The sequence below is a fragment of the Madurella fahalii genome (genome assembly GCF_045866475.1).
Source record: "Madurella fahalii IFM 68171 DNA, scaffold_5, whole genome shotgun sequence".
In the NCBI taxonomy this organism is placed as follows: domain Eukaryota; kingdom Fungi; phylum Ascomycota; class Sordariomycetes; order Sordariales; genus Madurella; species Madurella fahalii.
In genome coordinates, this window is record NW_027263975.1 from 3,883,548 (window position 1) to 3,904,000 (window position 20,453).

The following is a 20,453-nucleotide window of genomic DNA, read 5'->3' on the forward strand; positions in this document are numbered from 1 at the left end:
GAGGTCGATCGGAGTTTTTAGTTAGGGGAGTCGTTAGTTTAAGTCTTAGCCATGTTCGTTTGCCGAACCCGGATGGATCACAGGCTACAACGCTGTTGCACAACACTGTCCATTCAGAGGCCGCCGTGATGTTACATGCGTCCCGTCCTAGCTGGTTGCGCAGGTTGTCTACGTGCACTGCCATCCTTGGCAGTGGCAGAGCGCTATCGATCACGTTTTCCGACGGAGATTTCAGTGTAGGGCGTGTCCTAGGCACAACGACTTGCTTGGAGCTCAAAGTTAGTAATTTGGGCGCGATTAACCGTGCCAAGGCTGTGGCTGGTGCGGCATGTAAGTGGGGAGGATGTATTGTTTTACGCAAAGGTTGCCCTCACCACCCCTCCTCACCTCGCTCAAGCGCTACTCAGGACGTGATCAGGGAAACCACCAAACCTGGTTTAGACGAGTAGGCAGTACTTTGTAATTCAGCGGAGTTCTGTAAACTCAAATGGCAACTTTAGAGATTAATGGAAAAATTACTAATTAATTGTGATTTAAAAGACAGACGTTACTATTTTACCACTTACGAGGGAACAACAGCTTTGGGCCACCTGTGTTCTAAAACTAGACCTCCTCCTCTTCCCTTCCCCAAGGTTCTATAAAATTAGTTTACGTCCTCTAGAAAGTCTTCATTTCCGTCTTCTTATTTTCGAGAGTGGGTGATTCTTACCATCGTACCACCCTTAAGTTGAGACATCGATAATCCCTCCTGTCTCAGAAGATATCAACCCTCCAACTTGAAGCTTCAAATCCCTATCTAAGTGGTAAGTAACCCACACTCTATACTAACAAGAGGGGCCCTCTTTTCCGTGACTCAATTGTCAACATAAGCATCACCTTAATATCCCCAATATCTTTAGCACATCGTACCCCCCTCCTAAAGGAAGACTAAAAAAGAGCAAACTCTAATCCTCATCCGCCTTTAAAAATAAGCCTCTAGCAAAGCAACGAAATTTAAATATCCCTCCGCACTTCCAACACTGTTCCCCGTATACCGCTTTAAGAGAGAACCCGGGACCAAAACAAATAAACATAAACAAACAAGCTGGGACCGGAATTTCAAACCCTCATAGAAACCAAAGGGGGATTGATCAATTCGTCCTGGAAGCGGCAACAAAAGACGGATTTCTAAAAGGATAATTGCCGGCCCGTTCCATCATATCTTTTTGTACTAAGTGAGTGCCTCCTCAAAAGTTAATGCCGCCGTTCTGATGTAAGGTAATTTATACAAGTCGTCGGGGTCATCGAGCCTCAGAACTCTCCTATGCTCCCCCCCGTCATGCCGTATAATTCACTCGATACCAATTGAGAGAATCTCATCCTCCCAGAAGCAATACTGGTTGTCTTCATAGGATTTGGCGAGGGAATCCACTGCACAGTCAATGCCAAACTCGAGCTGCTCGTCCGTCAGAGGTTGCTGGTTCTCATTGCTCGTCATCTCAAAGTCGACAACCATAACCCTGCCGTCAGTGAGATGGAAGTTGTCCAGCTTGGTATCATCCTGCAATATCCCGAAGCGGGAAAGCGCGGTGAGCGCCTGTCGGACCAAGCGGCGAAACTCGTCCAGCTCCAGCATGCCTCCCTCGGGCGCCGCCAGGCATACGCCACCGATGTCCGACATAAGAAGCGCTGGTGTGTTGTCGTACTGGAGTTGGCCGAAAAGCCTTGGAACGACGGTTCCCTGCAACGGGCGTAGTTTTGCGTAGGCCACTTTCTCCGCTTCGAACTCCTCCTCCCAGTTCTTCTTCTGCTTTTTGAGGATGAGCCGCGAAGGGAGAGTCCACTCGGGAAACGACGACTCGAACCAAGCCTGCATTGCGCATGGAAGATGGCCAAGTACCGTTTGCAGGACCGACTGCAGGAAGCTGGCCTGCAGTTGAAGAGGGAGGACGTTTGAGTGCACGTTATTGACCGGCGTAGCGGCTGCGGTGAGGATGTGTGTCCGAAAGCGAAATCCCTTACTCGTTGTCAATTTCCCGTGTTTTGCTCAAAGGAAGAGAGCATGGAGGGGGGGGTGCATACAATTGTCTTTGCTGGCCACCTGTTGACGGGAAAATTCGGCCCCGGTTTTAGTTGCCCCGGAGGTCGGCGAAGTTTAGGTAGGGGCCGGGCGCGGCCGCCGAGCTTCGGCCCTCGCCGTTGCACTACTGGAGGGTCGTCATCGACGAAGATAATAGGTTCGTCATCCATCTTGGAGGGGATAATGGTTGTGAAACATGGAAATTGGGGATCGAGCTTCGGTCTGGTACCAACAGCTCAAAGGACGTGGTAGTTTGCAATGGCAGTGTTGCCCGGGCGATTTGTGGCTAGTTAGCTGTGGCTTCGCCACGCATTGCGCTTCCAACACCAATCATGTCACAGCGCACAGGCCAAGGAGGGACCCGCAACCGCGACCATTATTGGTCCGAAGACCGTGACAGCAAAGCCACTGTGGGGCCCAACTTGACGACCTCTCCAACTCTCCCGTCACATAATTACACCTTGTCACCTATGGTTCCACCTATCTTTCACGCCTCAGAGATTTACGAGTTGGAAGCCGGACTAGAAGAGTAATACGCTGCAGGAAAAACAGCTTGATTCTTTTTCCCAAGTGGAAATGACAGTCAGACAGTACCGGATCTAACGTACAAACGGAGAGCCCTCCAACCACGACCATGATGGCCTAGTCTCTCTCAATGCACCAGAAGGGAGATGAGGGTCATCCTTGATACTCCCAGAAGCAGCTGTCAGCCTCCCACGCGGCGAAATCCGGGTCCTCTTCATGTACCCCAGAGCAGGGTAACTCAGGGCCACACACAGATATGGAAATTACTGAGGGCAACTTTTTGCGTAAAACATAGGCCTTTTGTGATTCAACGGAAGGGGCGGCTCACTTCAGGCTATTCTCTGTGGGGCGATTTTCTACAAAATTCTCTAGAAGTTACATGGAGGCCTCCTGGCATGCAAGGGTCTGGCCCCATGATAATGCCCGGTTGCCGAAGGGCCAGTCTATGTCGTTGGGATAAGGATTTGGAGTAGCTGCGTTTGTTTCTGGGCGCTCAAACTATGTTCCGCTCCGTCGATTTGTCGGATGAACCGAGCAAGATACGGTCAGTGTGGATTCAGTACAATACTCGAGTTTGACGAGAATGCTAAGGTTTTATTGCGCATGATAGCCTGAAGCCCCTTGGATTCCTGGCCTCGGGATTATACAATCAACAATCCGCATCTCGGTGGAGCACGCTTCTGAAACGAAGATAATTTGGTGCGCGAATTGACGACAATTACCCACTGAGCGCCGCGGCCATATTCCCGCATCGCCTATGTAGATGGGCCTCAAGAAAGACGGACTCCCACACAGTTTGAGGGGCCGCGTTGAAGGACAAAGGACGTGGTTTGTTGATGGCCAATGGCCAAGGTACCTATCTCCATATGAAGAGTGCTCTAACTTCGTCAAATAACTTCATCCAATGCGTCTAGGGCATCGAAATGATCCTGCGCAAGCGGTCCACAAACTCGCCAAAGGAATCAGCGAGGTTGAGAAGACGTTCCGAAATGGGGAGCTCATCCTCTTCGTCATCCACGTCCGCCGCCTTCTCCGTCTCTTCCTCCTTGGGCTCCTTGTTGAGCGTCTTATTGAACTCCTCCTTTATCTTTTCCTCCATCCTCATCTCCTCCATAAGTAGTGCCTTTATCTTCTCCTGTGCATCCGGAGCATCCAGATCCTCCTCCGGGATACCCGCCCTCTTCAAGTCGTCGGTAATTATCTTGATCATTTCCTGTCTCTCCAGGGGGCCCAGTTTCTTCCACCTCTCCAGAGCCTTTTCTCTCAGTAGCATAATAGCCTTCTCTTCCTCCAGCTTTCCCTGCGCCTGGGCAGCCTCAGCTGCCTTCTTCATGGCCCTGCGACCCATGCGCACTTTGTTCGCCGTCTTGGGTTGCGGCTTCCTCTTCTTCAGTTCCTCAAACTCCCTCAGAGTCCTTTCCATCTCGGACTCGACTGCCTCTTTCTTCTCTTCCGTATGTTGGGGGGAATGCGGGACAGTCGCGGCGTAATGCTTCAGTGCAGGGTTCTTCTGCACGGCCGACTGGTGGCTGGCGCAAAAGCAGACACAGGACACATAAGCCGCCTCCATCAGCCGGCCGCGGCTGTCGCCGTTGCCGACACCCTTTGCAAGCATTTTGAGCTTGCGTAGGTCTGTGCCCACAAGGAGAGGGTCGGTGATGGGCGAACGGCCACCGACCCAATCGTTGTTCCACATCTTGTTGGGCACATAGCTGGTTTTGACGAATTCTCGGGTAAGAGGGAGAGACGTCATGTCCACGAGGTTCCAGTTGTCGATGGCGAGAGCAACCCAATCGATTTGCGTACAGAAGGGTGGGAGGCCGGCACGGTTAGTGATGAGGTGAGTTATCAGAGCGGGAACCGTGACCGTTTCCATCATGGGGCTATGAAGGAGTGGTTTAGTCAATTTACCCCTCAATCGTCTAAGAGATTAGAATTGAGAGACAACGTACCAATCGTCGGCATAGTGATCGTATTGATTGCATAAGAAGCAGCCAAGCATCCATCCGAACTCGGCGTGCACTGGGCCGGGGCAGATGGCAATGGTATGCCCAGGCTTCCTGCAAAGCGGGTTTGCACAGACAGGGCCCTTGAGTGGGTTTTCGTATGACCAAGATAGCCTCGATTCGTCCGCCAATTTCTTGAAAGAAGGGAGATCCATCACACTGTGCAGGACATCAGGATCATCTGTCTTGATCTTCATCTCGTGATCCCTAGGAATCTTCCCTCCGGATTCGGTAACCATCTTCTTAAAGGCAGGGACTTTCATCATGTCCTCCAATACGTCCGGGTAATATGCCATGACCAGAAACAGCTGTCTCCAATCGTGCTGACAGTAGGCATTACCGTTGGTGCCCCTTTCCACAGCCTCCGTCGCCGTGTCCTTCGCCTTGGTAACGGAAGCCATCTTCTTATCATGGTTTTTGGTGGCGGTGAGCGATTGCGTCGTCTTCTGCATGTTCTGGGTGACCGCGGGGGCAGGTTTTGCGCAACGGGTTGAGTTGGTATTGGTATGAGCGACAGGCTTCTTCGCCGACTTGATGGTAGACTCCCCGGAGGGTTTCTCTGCGAGCTTGTCCGCCAAGTTGCTGGCAGTCTTGCCAGCCGGCTCACCGGAGAGCTTAGTTTCTAGCATTTCATCAGCCTTGGGTACGGAACGCGAGTTAACGAGGCTATCGCCACCTGACACATTCCGGGTATTCGTTTGGCGCTTCATCGCCGTGCCTGCTGTCGCGCTACCAGCCATTTCAGCGGTAGAGTCTGTTGTCTTGTCGGTCTGAGCCGCGTACGCTGGCATGGCTTGTTGACTGGAGCTTTGGCCAGAGTTGGGATCGCCAGGCCCCGGGACCTGACTGGGGTTAACGGCTTTACCCAGAACGAGAAAGTCGGTATTGATGGCTGTCGAGAACTTGGCGCGGTTGATCTCCAGCAACTGTGGTCGCCCGGGTCGCGGAAACCTGGCGCGTGCGAACTGCGCTGGATCGCACGTGTCTGGGACGAAGATGATCCTATCGGAGAGGTTGAGGTTTGTGGAAAGTCGGCCCGCCATCCTTTATTGTGGTGAAAGGTAAGCTGTATTTAAGTTGGATAACGAAGTTGGGGAAGGCAAAGCGCTCAAGTGAAGCATAGAACTGTGCTCGAGAGCATCTCGCAGGAACAACGTGCCTGTCGCAGCGTAAGGCAGTCACAGACACGGACCGCACCTGCCTCCGCCTTTTGCTTGGGTTTTGCTTTTCCCGTTATCTGACAGTGCCTCTGTTTATGGAAACGTTCCTTTCTCTTCACCATGTGATGCGCTGTCTCCTTCACTCGCTCTCGACCAACTCTACCAGCCAGGGAGTAACGCGTCTTGAAATGAAGAGTCGCAGAGCACGTGGTTAAACAACGCTGCATCTTCACCTTCAACCTTTACTAGTGATGTAATCATGCCTTATTTCAACGTGTTCTGAAAAAGTAGTACTCAAAATTCATTCCCTTTCGGTGTGACTGTTCGCAGCCGACTAGGTCTCCAGGGTAGTTGACAAACCGAGGAGGCGAGCAACGCTCCGTTCCGAATCAACACCGACACCCACTCGAACTACAAAGTTCAATTTATTTCGCAAGCACCAGACGTATTGCCATGAAGTGTACCATTAACACAGGAACGTGAGTTCCAACAAACGGAGGCGAACTAGCTGCGTTGCACTTCCTGGGTACCCTACTTGATTCCACCCGGAACGACTCGCAGGTATGATGGATAGATAAGGTAGGTATCTGCGGAAGCAATTCTGAATTCTGTCCTTTGTTTCCTCCTTTGGTGCTTGCTTTACTCTTGAGGTCGCGTCCGCTACTAATCACCTGACCTTCAAGATTAGAGAAAAAAAAATCTTTATTTTCTTTATTTTTTATTTTATTTTCTTTATTTTTTATTTTATTTTATTTTATTTTATTTTATTTTATTTTATTTTATTTTATTTTATTTTATTTTATTTTATTTTATTTTATTTTATTTTATTTTATTTTATTTTATTTTATTTTATTTTATTTTATTTTATTTTATTTTATTTTATTTTATTTTATTTTATTTTATTTTATTTTATTTTATTTTATTTTTTGGCACACTAAGTTCATTATGTTTAATCACGCGCTCTACTCGAGGGAGCAAAGCTGAGTCGGCCAGAAACGTTGTCATTTAGCGCTAAATGTCGGGTTCTACCGCTTCCCTGCGTGGTGTAGCACCTGCTTCATGGTTTCATTTTGTTTATTGCTCGGGATGGCCGAGGCTTACCTGGCCTGTCAGAAGGCATCGTCTATTTTCTGTCTTGTGTAAAAGCGCCCTTGATAGTAGATATCGTCTTTCCCTGCCACCTGCATAGAACCTGTATCTTGGGAATCTAGGTAGGAGCCTGCTTAGTAAGTAGATTACTGGACAGGAAATTCGTTTGCCATCTTTTAACCTTTCTCTGTCTTGTATTATTTTTGTTGTTTCGTCAAGTCCAGTTGTAATCAGCCCGGAGAGGGGTTTCTGCAGTCGGAAGACGCTTGTTTTCCCAAGTCCCAGAAGGGCAGCTATCACTCCGTTGCGGATGAACTAGAATGGAAAGCGGTAACCTCACGCCAGATCCCTGAATCCGGAATATGGGCCCGCCTTGCAGGTAATTGCGACCCTGACAGAACTCAAATGTTTGGCCCTCGCATTCCAGGAGCGTACCCGCTGTCCTACAGGCAGGAAAAATATCTTCCCGTCATTATAATCCATGGATGCATCCAGGTAGCTCGGCGGGAGGCTAACGCAATGCGCACATCTAACACAGGGGCAGTAGGGGGTCCGGTCCGGATTACTGCTCGCATTCGGCGATAATTTATTTCTTAGGCATCAACGGCCGAGGAGGATTCACGGCATGGGCAGGTACTCCTGTTTGCTAGTACAGAAACTCGGGGTCGAGACTCGCGTGTTTTGCGATTGCTGGTCAAGGCATTGACCAATTTCTTTTTCTCCTATCCACCCTCCTTTGTTCAGGCCTAAACTTTCCCCTCCGCCCCATGGGTAACGTTAAGGATCCCGCTACCGGCGTGGCCATGCCCCGCCCGATGCTGAAACTAAATTCAAGCTCATCTGGCATCACACCAGTGGCGACGACCATGCAACCAGAAGCGTCTGGTTCCTGCTGTGCGCTCCATCGCCCTGAGCGCCTCATACCGGCAGCGCGATCCCAACAAGATAAGACATGCAGCAGATAAATAGTGTATGTACGGGACCTCGGGTGTTGCGTTGCATTGCACTGTGCACACTAACCCGCATTGGACGCATCGCATCGTCAATGTGCGGTGTGCGGCGCGCGAGCTTTCACATGCCTGCGTCTCTCTCTGCAACTCGGAACTGAAGGGTGACCAGGGAGCAGCATGGAAAACTTGGAAGAGAAGGGGGATTTGCAGCTAAGGGCCTCCTTCCCTCAAATGAACGCGGTTAAGAAACCGAGAACTTGCAACGCCAGACTGTGTACCTGAAAAGCCGTTGATGGCCCGTCCCTGGCATCTGCTCCACTAACGCACCTCCACTCTAAGTTATCCCCAACCCGACAGTCAGACCGGTATTGGCCCCGGGCAACTTGCCGGCGCGGCCCACCCATGGCAAGGGTGTTTCCATATTCCCCACAAGCCCAGCACGGAGGTTCTTACCGTGTCCATCTTAGCGCTAACAAGCGGTTGTGGGGGCACAACACCTCTCACGTCACTTGGCTAATGTTGCGCGAAGTGTGCCTCGGTCTCCTTCGTGAACTTGTGATTTCCGACGGACGCGGCCCCTGAAAGACGCAGGGAGGGGGAAAAGGCCTGGGAAATCCATGGTTAAACCGTGCCGAGCGTAATATATCCGGATTTCGGGGTCCGGGGAAGCCTGAACGTCACCGTCCCACATCTACCGCGCTTACACTACACACATACACCAGATTACTGTGCAGAGTACAGCAGATGCTATTTCAAGACATCAGCGATGGGACGAGACTTAGGGATTTTAAATCAACGAACGCCACATGCCCTGAGCGGCGCATGAAGTCAGGTGCGTGTTATTGTAATGCTTGAATTAGCGGCCATCTTTAGTAATTGCCTAATTTGGCTTGTGATGGGTTAAAACTCTCATCGATCGTCATAATGACCGTCTCGTAGAGCACTACACGAGCAGGATGCATTCTTAGCTCGACTTGGCAAGTGCCACTGCAATCCCATCGAAACGCCGCCTGGATACGCCCGGCCATTCCCACCCAAGCTTTTAATATGCACACCTCTAATAGAATACCAACCGCGATGTCCATGCCTTCCCAAACAAACTAAGAGATACATAGTAAAGCGCACGTACAGGAAACAGGCATTGACTCATTACATCCCACGGGGCCCTTCCCCACTCTTAGGCCAACCTCATCAGCGGCGCTAGCTCAACAGGCCTCTGCTCGTGCTCCGCGCCGCCCTGGATCCGCTTGTACAACCACGCCGAAAATTTAACAGCCGGCTCGTCGACCATCCGCGTGACGAAGTCCGCCACCCACAGCGTGAGCGGCAGCAATATGATATTTGGAATCCAGAGGGCGAGCTCGAGACCCATGGGCCTGTTCATGGGCAGCGGGAAGATGTTGTGCCAGCCGACGAGTTTGTCCTCGCCGTCGCCGAGCGCTCGGGCCCAGCCGGCGGCCGCGTACAACCGGTCGCCGATGGAGTAGAGGATCGGCCCATGGACTAGGTAGAGCGCAAACGAGATGCGGCCGAGGAACTGGCAGAAGTGCGAGTCAAAGAACCTCCGGAGCCAGCCGATGCGCGGGATGCAGGCCACGATCATGTTGCCCGCCCAAAAGAGGTAGAACCACTTGTAGTCGAAGACGGCCTGCGGTTTGAGGTACGACAGCCAGGACCATCCGGGACTCGCCCGCAGCTCGTCCATGTCTTTGTTGGACGAGGGGACGCCGGCAAGGTACATGCCGATGATGAACATGTGGTAGTAGATGATGGTCTTGTAGGGCTCCAGGCGGCGCAAGAACCGTGGGAAGTAGCCGTCCTTCCTTGCCAGGAGGTCAAGGTCGCATTGCAGCATGCCGGCGATGAACATGGCGCAGTAGTACCCGTCGACGACGCAGAGGAAGTACCAAATGAGGGCGAGCTGGCACAAGAGGCGCGCTTTAGTTGTCGCCCGCGACAGCGCTATACACGCCGTGAACGTGACGATGGAGCCTCGCATCTCTAGCGGGATCGACCACAGATGAGGGTTGTACGAAACCCAGAGCCAGCCGTCCTTGAACAGAAAGCTAAAGTTCTTGAACTCGACGTACCAATTCCAGAGCTCCTCGCCGAGCGTCGCCTTGGCTTCACACACAGCGGTCCAGTAGCCAAAGACATGCCACGAGGTGACGAAGACGAGGGTCGTCACCATGAGGGGGATGTACAGCCGGAACCATCTGCGGAAAAAGGCGGATGCCATGTTGTCAAACAGCTTGAGATGCTCCCCATCGTGAATGAGGGAGAGCGGCTTGACCGAAAGCACGTAGCCCGAGATAACGTAGAAGACTGCAACGGCAATGTGACCACCCGTGAAGAAGTTCCGGACAATGGGAAACGTAGCAAAATGGAACTCCCCCTTGAGACCAAACGCACTCTCGAAGATGGCATCGTCTCGCAAACTGTGGGACCATAGCGTCTGGTGGTGGATATACACCAGGAAAGCCGCGAATCCTCTTAGGCCGTCGAGGTAAGCAGTTGGCCGCAACTGCCGAGGGCCATCAGAGCTGGTGCTCTTGGGCCAGAGCAGGTGCCGCAGCCAGCGAAATGTTGCCGACCTCATGGGTAATGACGAGATTCTCTCGATGATGCCGCTCCCTTCAAGACCGTCCTGATCCGCAGTTTTTGCCGTGTCGTCCTGATTGCCTTCTTCGCGCTGCTGCGGATGCATGCTAGGCGTGGACGGTCTTAACCCAGCGAAAGAGATGGTACCTTAGTGCCGGGGGCTAGCGGGGCGCTAGGTGAGCGGGGGTGCAGGTTGCTTCTCTTGCTCCCTGCTAGATGAGGGAAAGATCCAGTTAAGCAAGAGCGAATGGCGCATGGAAACGAGATTTTTTGAAGCACAAAAGGGGAAAAAATAAATAAAAAAAAATTAAAAAAAAAAATGGTTGTTTTGTCACTTGGACCGGAGGGGCAAAAATGGTATGGAGAGCCACTGCTGATCTGTGCCACGGACGGATGCGCTGGATTTGCCGACGTCTGAATCACAGATCAACAAACACGGGCATGGGTGAGCCCCGAACGCAAGCCACCTTCCCGCCCCGGGGGTTGGGCGATTCACAGCTTGCCAGACCTCCCTTGCACACACTGGAAGCATCAGAAACAGGGGAACTAGCAGGAGTGCCGGGCGGGTTTCTCCGGCGGCGGAAAGGACTTCGGAGTGGGTCATAGCTGCGAATGCTGCAACTCAGATGCTCACTGGCTAGTGACGCGAGACGAACGCTTCAAACACCCCGTCGCGTTGACGGAGTTATGGCCTGTTCTTTGGTGGCTTGAAATGTGGGGGGAGCGACCCCTTTTCGTACGTCCGAGGCGCGGTGCACGATTGGTCTTCGGATCGTTCCTGCGAAATTTGCGCCTAGCCTACACTAGTTCGCATGAGCAATTGCCACATGAAAAAAATAAGCCACTCCCTGTCATCCCAGAGCCATTGCTCCAGCCGGACAGTTTCTTCTTTTTTTTTTTTTTTTTGTCCAGCTGATCGGGTAGGCGGCTGGGCGATCACTGTGGGGAGAGCGGCGTTAGATGGACCGAAATGCCTGCCTCCCAAGATGAGTTTCCCGGCCCAAACATGCAGCCCACACGCCCACTGTGACGAGATAAGGGTCGCAAAGCGCTGATTCGGAGGGGCCCCTAGGCCCCCAGGACCTCGGGACCGTTCGTGATGCTCGGATCCTCTCCTCCTAACTCGCCGTTCCGTTCCAGCGCAGACCGTAACTTTAATTTTCTCCCCTCCTCTTCCCTGCAACATCGTTCGTTTATTGTCTCCGCCTGTCCCTTGTTTTCTTCTCCTCTACTGCATACCACTCGCTTTCTCCTCGGGGCAGCACATCACTCTCCGAATCGAGTCGCGTGCGCGTCTTCTGCCCGGCATGGTTTCCAAACTCAGTGCCCCGGCCACGACTGCCCGGTTCGGGAACCGCTTGCCGACACAATTCCGACGGGCGTTTCCCATCTACATCGCCGCCGTTTGCCTGTTCCTTTTCGTGGTCAACGTCAATCTCTTCCAGTCCACCAGCGCAGAGCTGTCGCCCCACCGGCCCGTGCTGTCGCCGTCCAAGGTCCGGAGCGAATTCCCCAAGAAGATCTGGCAGACGTGGAAAGTGAATCCACTCCGCTTCGAAGAGCGCGATCTCAACACGGCGCGATCGTGGGTCTCGAAGAACCCCGAGTACCGGTACGAGGTCTTGACCGACGACAATGACATGCTCTATGTAGAGTGGCACTATGGCCCAGACGGCTTCAACAGGCCCGACATTGTCAACTTTTACCGTGAGGTCAAGGCGGCCATCGTCAAGGCCGATCTGCTGCGCTACCTGATCATGTACGCCGAGGGCGGTCTGTACGCAGATATCGACGTCGAGGACCTGAAGCCGCTGTCCAAGTTCATCCCGGAGCGGTATACCCAAAAGGACATTGACATGGTGATCGGCGTCGAGATTGACGAGCCCGATTGGAAAGACCACCCCATCCTCGGCCCCAAGTCGCGTTCTTTCTGCCAGTGGACCTTCATGTGCAAGCCGCAGCTCCCCGTCATGATGAGACTGATTGAGCAGATCATGACTTGGCTCAACGGGGTAGCCAAAGAGCAGAAGGTTTCCCTCGCTGATGTCCAGCTGGATTTCGACCAAATCATCAGCGGCACGGGGCCCTCGGCCTTCACCGAAGCCATTATCGCCGAGATGAACCTGGCGAAGCCGGATCACGAGAAGAAGATCGACTGGGACACATTCCACGACATGGCCGAGTCCAAGGTTGTGAGTCGGGTGCTTGTCCTCACCGTCGAGGCGTTCGCCGCCGGGCAGGGCCACTCAGATTCAGGCACCCACCAGGCTAGGGCCGCCCTTGTCAAGCACCACTACCACGCCTCAAACTGGCCCAGCAGGCACCCCCGGTACAGCCATCCGGCATACGGCGAGGTTGAGAAGTGCAACTGGAACGACGAGTGTGTGAATAAATGGGACCAGGACGTCGAAGCATTCTCGCACATGTCCGAGGCCGAGCAGAAGAAGATCATCGAGGAGAAGGAGAGGGAGAAGAAAGAGGCCGAGGAGAAACGGAAGGCCGAGGAAGAGAAGAAGAAGCAGAACGAGGAGAGGAAAAAGAAGGAAAAGGAAGAGGCTGAAAAGAAGAAGAAGGAGGAAGCTGAGAGGGAGAAGGAGAAGACGCAAAATGAACAAGGGTCCGGGCAGAAAGTTGCTGGTCAGCAGGCAAAGAAGCAGGAGAAAAAATCGGCGTAACTGCACTTCTCGTGAGGTTTATTGATACTCGGTAATTTTTGGAACTGGCAGGCGCTTGTTATTTGGGATTCTTGGGAGTTTTGTTAACGAGAGACGACGCGATAGATGGGCTGAACCTAACCGCGGCGGCGGTGACGACAACGAAGGCCTGACATGACACATACATGCTCGCTGGCAACGTAGCCCGGTCAATCCGAGCGTGTTCATGGGGTGCCGCGAAGGGAACTGCTTACGTTTGAATGCATTACTTATTTCCATGTACATATGTTGCTCAGAGCCGGGTCCGGGCACTTCCCTCCTCCTCGGTCGGCGTTTTGCCGGACTACGTTCTGCTTGGGGGGGGGGGGGGGGGGGGGGGGGAATACGCTGGACTGTTGCTGTTCCCGAGCTCAAACGGGCTTATGTATCGCCATGTTAATAACGTATCCCACTTGATGAAGGCGGGTTCGATAGATGTGGTTGCGTGGCTGAGTCGTCAGGTTCCATTAGCAAGGCTTGCCGCCGCCGGACCGAGAAACCTCGAATGCCTTCTTCGCCAAAGCTCCGCATCTGATGCCGCACCCCAGCCTCGTGTAGAAAGAAGACAGCGAAACATTTCTGGAATGCAATGGGTGGTTGAGAGGAAGGACGAGATGTCGTGGGGACCGCAGGCCGGGAGGTTGCAGGAACGAGAGAAGTCACAATAAGCACCAAGCTTGGCCATCCCGGTCCGGATGAGGCTTAACAGCGGCCCCCATCCTACCTTAGGGTCACGTCACGACTACTTGCATGCAAGGGTTCACGCCTGCCCCTGCTCTCTTGGCTCTTGACCCTTGCAGGGCCATTTGGCTCAGCAGTCCCTCAATCGGAACGCATCATTCACCGCGACCATGTCGACCGCAAATCCCAGCCGATTCGGCGGACTGACTGTCTAGGCGCATGCGGCATGACCACAAAACGGCCCTGCCCCTTGCGCAATGTCCGTGTGGTTTGGGATCCGTCTTGGAAACTCGGTTTGGGATGATGCGGATTGCCGACTTGATCTGGGTAAATCCAGTTTGGCACGTCAATCAACAACCGCCAAGATCGCCCTGTCGGCCTGGTGTCTCGAGCACGGCAGAGCGGCGACAACTTGGCAGCCAGAACTATGCGCCGAGACTTTGTCATCGGCGGGGGCCCGCACGCACGCCGATGCGAAACCTCAAACCTTATGCTGCCGCGTGCGATACCGCGTCGATTCCTACCGCAAGCGTTTGTATGATCGCCGAGGGGGTTCAACGATCGCATTCTGCCGATTTCCCGTCTCGGCCATGTCGCTTTGATGTCCTTGTCACCATTGGTTTCGCCATGGTCCTCACTATAAATCCCAAGGGTTGCCCCCGAAGTCTGATATGTGAGTTGTTACTGATCTCCTCTTGAGTACAGGCTTCACTCTCTTTTTCTTTTTCTGGCTCTGACCGACCGGTTCGATCGACCTTCTTTTCCAACGCTCTTTTTTTACACGGCTTGCCGTTTGATAATATTGTTTAATCTCACTACAGCCGCTTGGACGGTATTCACTTCTTCAGCTTCACAGGAAACGTCATCATGCAGGCCAAGGCATTCATTCTCATCACACTCGCCTCCTTGGGCCAGGCCCGCTTCGGCCAGGAAGGTGCCGTTCAAGGCATCATCCAAGCCCTGAGCGACTTCGGACCCCCGGGTGCCGCAGGGACCCTGGCCGGCCAGACGACCGGCGTGCTTCTCGCTGGCGGCAGCGCCTGCGCTAAAGTAAGGGGGGCCCCAACACTGCGCCTCACGCTTCAAAGACTAGATTGGCTAACATGAATCCAAACACAGCTCCAGCTCGCTGACGAGATTGTGGCCACCCTCGGTGACGCGCCCGAGGTCATCGCCGGCGCCGCTGCGCTCGTTGCTGCCGAGAAGAACTTCAACCCCTTTGCCCAGGACGTCCCCACCATCTGCAACGACCCCACCCTCCCGACCACGGCCGCGCTCCGCGGCATCGTCCCCCTCGTCGACCCCGCCGTGGATGGCGCCGATATCCAGAACGCCAACTCGGCCCAGTCGCTGCAGGCGGCCTTCGCCGACAACGGCCTGAGCGTCGCCGACCTTTCGAGGGCCCAGGGATTCGACAACTTCGTTGACCAGGTTTAAATACGTTGACGACTGGGAGGTTTTGGGGTTGGTGCTGTCCCTTTTGTGAGAGAAAGCGTCTTTACGAGGTCAAGACATGATTCTATGAGTGTACTGTACCATGGCCGGGTGTGAGAACGAACGGATTGGGGAACAGCCAATTGCTAGTTTTCTTACACCACGGAAGCATTGAAGAAGCCGTCGTCAGGTTTAGCTTGAGCCACTATTGCTTAACCATTAGTCTGTTCTCAAGCGGTATCGGTCCCGGTTGGCGTGATATTGTATCTCTTGTATGAAAAATTACCCATCGCGAAGTCCGCGCCAAGACCAAGCTTCACAGATCTCGGTCTCGATCCAAGACACGCAGACACTCAATCCCTGCTAAATCCGGCCAGAATATCAGGGACGCAATCCGGGGATATGGCTAGTCGTGCTTTTTCGTTTGCCTACGCACCCTTCCTGTGTTCTAGGATAATTAGCCGGTAGCAACGTCCGGTGAACTTTCAAGATTGGCCGCGACGGTAATTAGTCTATACCACAATGATTCTGTGATTAGTGCAAGCCTTGCAAGTCGTAAAACCTACTGACTGGGGCAGTGGGTTTTTTTTTTTTTTTTTTTTTGTGAGGGATAGTCTTGGTAATGATGCTGCCATACCCTGACCGTACCGCCCGGCGCTGGCAACAACAACTCTACTGGTAACATAATGATGCTCAGCCAGGCACCATAATGGCCTAAGTAGGTCATGCTAATGCCTGGCTGGGCGTCATGATGTCAGCAGCATTTTGGAGTTATCGGGGCTGGGCTATACGGTCTGGGTAATAGTCAGTGGCAGATAGGCCCCGTTCTCTTGCTAATCAATAACCTGCTTATATTGTATCATCTGATCACGGTTTAATATTAGCGGTAGCTCATTGCATTGTGCATTAGTGGTGCAACCCCAGGTGATTGTCCATGGCAGAGGGCTCGGTACTGTTACAAAATCTCTTCTGCTAGTATTCCTACTTCTAGACTTTTCTCATACCTAGACACGATCTAAACCTGCAATGAGGTGCCATCGCCAAGCTAGGTACACACTAGAATTACATTTACTAAAGGCAGCATCGCCCCTAGACGCTAACAAATATAAAAAAGAAAAAAAAAAAGGGGGGGGGGGAAAGAAAACGCAGAAGACAAGAGACGAAGAAAAAATAAAAATCTAACAATATCATACAATGCTTTGATACATCATTCATAACCTCGTGTGTTCCGTTTGACCACTTGGACGCCGCAGGACGGTTCGCCGCACCTGTATTACATTAGTATCCTGCAAACGCTTAGGTATTGCCCGTTAGTATACAATGACTATAAATATCACATCCCTCCCGCTGCCCGCATGCTTCCCATTACATTGAAAACACCCCCAGCAACGCTACTTAGTTAGTATCCCTCCTGCGGCCCATGCCCCCCTCCTCCAAACATATTATCATTACCCCCCGGGCCGTGCAACCCCCCCGCGGCGGCGGCGGCATGGAATCCCCAGTCTACCTCGGCAAAGTTGTGTACTTCGGCGGTCCCGGACGACGCGGCGAACGCGGCCCCGGCCCTCGTCGTGTCGAAAACGCGGTGCTGTTGATGCGGAGGCCCGGTTGTCACAGGCATGCCCGTGGGCGAGAGGGTGGACATGTCGTCGGGCAGGGCCTTGCTGCAGCTGGGGCAGAACATGTCCGGGCACCTCCCCGGGGGGTGTGCTTCGACCAGCGTCTGGCTCGAGTCCCGGTTCTCGTCCCGGATCCAGGTGAGACTTGCGAGCGAGGACCGCGGCGTGGATGACATCAGACGGCCCGCGTGTATGGTAGACGCTGTCGACTGTCGGCGCGGATCCATGTCGTGCTGTAGGGTCTCGGTCGCTCCCTGGTCGATAGACTGTTCCGAGGGGAGATACGGTTGGACATCGAGCTGATTGGGGTGGACGGGGGCGTAGTGAGTCGGTGCCAAACCGGGATGCTGGAAGACGTCACCCGTGCCGCTGTAGGAGACACCGTACGCGCCGGGCATGGGCACGCCAGTGCTTTCCCAACTGGGCTGATATGGACCCCCAGAGTCTAGGTTGGGCGCGGCTGACGTTGGTATTGGAACTGCCTGGCTGATCGGAACCGACTGGCTTGGGAGGATTGGCTGCGATGGCCTAAAATTACTAGTGAGTGCTCTTGCTTGTGGTTGTGGTTGTGGTGTCCGTGCTCGTTGTATGGGAACGGGAATTTGAGTTGCTGGCTGGACTTTGGGAAGAATTTCTGCCCGCTTGATCCTCTTCGGCGGAGGGTTGGGCCGCCTTCTGGAGGACGTGCTCCTAGCAGCTGCCGCTGCAGCGGAACCGGGACTTTCGGCTCCAGGCACGGCGCTCACCGCATTCGAGCTCCCAGGTGCGACTGTCGGAGTTGGAGCAGGAGAAGGAGGGAGGAGGTTGGGAGTAGAGGCCCAGCTACCGGTTTCCGTCGCGGGGGGCTGGTTAATGGCAGAACTAGTGAAGAACGAGACTGTTCCCGACACCCTTTGCTCCCAATCCTGCACCACTGTCTCGATCCAATTGTAGATGGACCGCGTGCTCCGCTCAAGTCCTTGGCGAATCTTGACGTCGACGTCCAAAATCCCATTCGCTCCTTCAAGGACATGGCGATACTGAATATCGAGGAGGTCTTTCAACGTGCCTAGGAACTTCTTGGACTCAGAAATGAAGTCAAATATTTCCATCACCGGGATGAATACTTTTTCATGGGTTAGAAGACGGCATCTGGAATACATGATACAGGTAACGGAAACCTACCCGGATCGGGAATGTCGACGTCGGCGGGAAACAGAAGCTTCCACAGCGACACCCAATTGTCGATCTTGGCCTTGAGGCTCCTAGCCTCTAGGGACGAGATGATCTTTTGCGTGATACCGTCTTCCGGGTCAGCGCCACCGCTGTCGAATGACAGGCGGCAGACGTCGAGCCGGCGCAGATGCGAATCCAAGTCGTTTTTGGAGAGAAAGCCCTGGCAGCACCTGGGGCAGAGATAAGGGCCGGCGTTTCGCTGTACCGGCGGGTGGTGAGCACGGATGTGCTTTCTAACGTGCAGTTAGCAACTACTCTTCGGACCTTGACGCCTTCAGCACCTACTTGAGTTGCGACATGTCAGCAAAAGAGTGTGTGGCGCAGACGTAATAGTCGCGCACGTTGAATCGTAGAGGGTTACGTTTCCGGTAAGGACAGCTGAAGTTGGAAAAGGCGCCTTTGTTGCTGTATGCTTGCGAAGCCGGTGAGATGTCGCGCTCCCCATCTCCCTGATTGTCCCCACCTCCGAGTCCACTCCCATCCTCACTGCCTCCTTCAGCCTTCCGCTTCCCTTTTCCGTGGTGGCCGGAGTGTTGCTGGTCGTTGTTACCGGAACCCGGCGTGCCACCGCCGTAGGAGCACGGAGTTCCGTGACCAGATGCCGTCTGAACAAAGCCCAGTCTCCCCTCTTGAATCACGGTCCATAGCTCTTGGATGTAGCGGTAGGTGCAGTCCCAGACCAAGAGCGGAGCGGCGCAGTCATCCACGTCCTTCCCAAACGTGTTTCTTAGAACCCACGACGAGATCTCATCGACAAGACGTGCCTCCTCATCCATACGGTGCTCGTCCTCGAGGACCCCAACAGACCCTCTAGAGCTCGGCCGAGGGGTGCTCGGCGGGACGAGCTGTATCTTATTGCTCTGCTCCTGGACGTGATACGAGGCGATCGGAGCGCCGCCGTCAGTATCCTCAATCTCGATTCGGATCTCCCGAGACAGGCGCGATTCAGGACGGCTGCACTCGGACTGGGTGTTGACACAGGTAGTGGAGGAGAGGATGGAGTCAATAGAGCCAATGCCGCGGTTGTGCTTCCGGAAGGACGCTTCGTCACCGTCCTTGGCCATCGCCTTACGCTGCGAGTCAACGAGGAGCAGCTGAGGGCGCGCGGCGGCGGTCTTCTCGGGCGTCATGGCCTTGGAACCGCCCGGGAAGCTGGCCATGGTCGGGCTGCTTGGTGGGGTGCTGCCGGAGAGCGACAGGGCATCGGCGGGCGCGGCGGGCGTAAGTTCAACGTCCGAGTCGTGCCTCTGTGTCGGCGACGTGTCCAGCCGGGCAGCTGCACTCTTCCGCGGGTAGGCTGCATCCTTCCGCGGACGATAGGGGATGCAGATGACGGTGTCGGCGGGCAGCTTCTTCGGTGCGACGACACGCGCGGACACAGGGGACCTGCCCCTGGCCCCGGGTTCCATGCTCGGGATCTGGAGTCGAGCCCGAATCGCAAGACCAAGACGCGCTCCACCAAAGTCGCGGGGCCCGCGACGTCTCGACCCGGGAGCCCCTCGGTGACGGCGGCGCCTCGACGACGGGCTCTGCGACGGCTGCGACGGCTGCAACCGCTGCAACCGCTGCGGAGGCGCTGCGACGTGGGACGATGTCGCGAGTCGTTAAATTGTTCATGCGATTAAAGCGATAGACGGCGATTAAAAAAACATAATAGGGCTTGTAACGAGCGACTGTAATGAGCGAAGGGCCACTTGCATGACAAAGGAAAAATTGGCCTCGTCAACCCCCGACCATCTGCCGGCGCCTGTCAGCGTTCTTCAGTCAGAGGTTGCCAGAGCCTCGCGCGTTTCGTTCCCCTGAAAGCCATTCGCGACGTGTTTTAATTTCGATCGTCCCAATCGAGCAGATGCAGCTGTGGCGTTTGGGCCAATTAAAAGGAGCGCGAATGATGGGCCCGCCATTGGTTCAGGCAGCGGTTCCTGAGCCTAGCCCGCTTGGCTGGGCTGCCCGCCCGGGCGCGCCGGCCCAGAACGTCACATCGCGGATCTCGGATTGATGTTCTGGCAACCTTATCTGATGTTTCAGGCCCGAGAACTGTTCTGTTCGGTCTCCAGATCGTTCTGATCGCCCAGCACCGCGAGACCCCACTCGGAACGGACACCCGACGCCTGACTCTTCGTGTTGATCTCGGCCTCCTAGTCTTGATATAATGTGTTCTTCGACTTCGGTAACCGGGCTGGATTTCCGCAGCCGTCAGACAGTCTAACTACACTCCAGGTCACCTCGTCGTCTCTTGGTTTCCTCGAGCGCCAGGCGCGTCGCCTCAACCAACAGGCGCCCGGGTGTCTCAGATGCATTCCTCCTCGTACCTTACAGCAGCAACCGCAATTACGGAATCTGCACTTCGATGCAACGCCAAACACCATCCAGCCAACCGCAGAGCACGGAGCCGAGGCCATCCCGCACAGTTGCAGGCCA

The 20,453-nt window shown here is 54.2% G+C and overlaps 6 protein-coding genes across 6 annotated transcripts; 2 read left to right on the forward strand and 4 right to left on the reverse strand.

Moving 5' to 3' along the window:
* Positions 1-1,330: 1,330 nt before the first annotated feature.
* MFIFM68171_09740 (Protein kinase domain-containing protein) lies at positions 1,331-2,229 on the reverse strand (the record flags this gene model as incomplete). The annotated part of the gene is made up of 2 exons (XM_071065159.1): positions 1,331-1,996; positions 2,062-2,229. 2 exons carry the CDS (start codon positions 2,227-2,229, stop codon positions 1,331-1,333), a joined length of 834 nt encoding a protein of 277 aa, XP_070921260.1.
* Positions 2,230-3,494: 1,265 nt separating this feature from the next.
* Positions 3,495-5,633, reverse strand: MFIFM68171_09741 (Reticulocyte-binding protein 2 a; the record flags this gene model as incomplete). Its single annotated transcript, XM_071065160.1, has 2 exons — positions 3,495-4,467; positions 4,537-5,633. 2 exons carry the CDS (start codon positions 5,631-5,633, stop codon positions 3,495-3,497), a joined length of 2,070 nt encoding a protein of 689 aa, XP_070921261.1.
* Positions 5,634-8,966: 3,333 nt separating this feature from the next.
* On the reverse strand, positions 8,967-10,496 carry MFIFM68171_09742 (Acyltransferase 3 domain-containing protein; the record flags this gene model as incomplete). The annotated part of the gene is made up of 1 exon (XM_071065161.1): positions 8,967-10,496. One exon carries the CDS (start codon positions 10,494-10,496, stop codon positions 8,967-8,969), a length of 1,530 nt encoding a protein of 509 aa, XP_070921262.1.
* A 1,201-nt stretch (positions 10,497-11,697) lies between these two features.
* Positions 11,698-13,065, forward strand: MFIFM68171_09743 (Glycosyltransferase sugar-binding region containing DXD domain-containing protein; the record flags this gene model as incomplete). Its single annotated transcript, XM_071065162.1, has 1 exon — positions 11,698-13,065. The coding sequence occupies one exon, from the start codon at positions 11,698-11,700 to the stop codon at positions 13,063-13,065; it is 1,368 nt and encodes a 455-aa protein (XP_070921263.1).
* A 1,566-nt stretch (positions 13,066-14,631) lies between these two features.
* Positions 14,632-15,201, forward strand: MFIFM68171_09744 (uncharacterized protein; the record flags this gene model as incomplete). Its single annotated transcript, XM_071065163.1, has 2 exons — positions 14,632-14,814; positions 14,884-15,201. 2 exons carry the CDS (start codon positions 14,632-14,634, stop codon positions 15,199-15,201), a joined length of 501 nt encoding a protein of 166 aa, XP_070921264.1.
* A 1,396-nt stretch (positions 15,202-16,597) lies between these two features.
* On the reverse strand, positions 16,598-19,441 carry MFIFM68171_09745 (C2H2-type domain-containing protein; the record flags this gene model as incomplete). The annotated part of the gene is made up of 3 exons (XM_071065164.1): positions 16,598-17,922; positions 17,982-18,265; positions 18,318-19,441. The coding sequence occupies 3 exons, from the start codon at positions 19,439-19,441 to the stop codon at positions 16,598-16,600; spliced, it is 2,733 nt and encodes a 910-aa protein (XP_070921265.1).
* Positions 19,442-20,453: the final 1,012 nt, after the last annotated feature.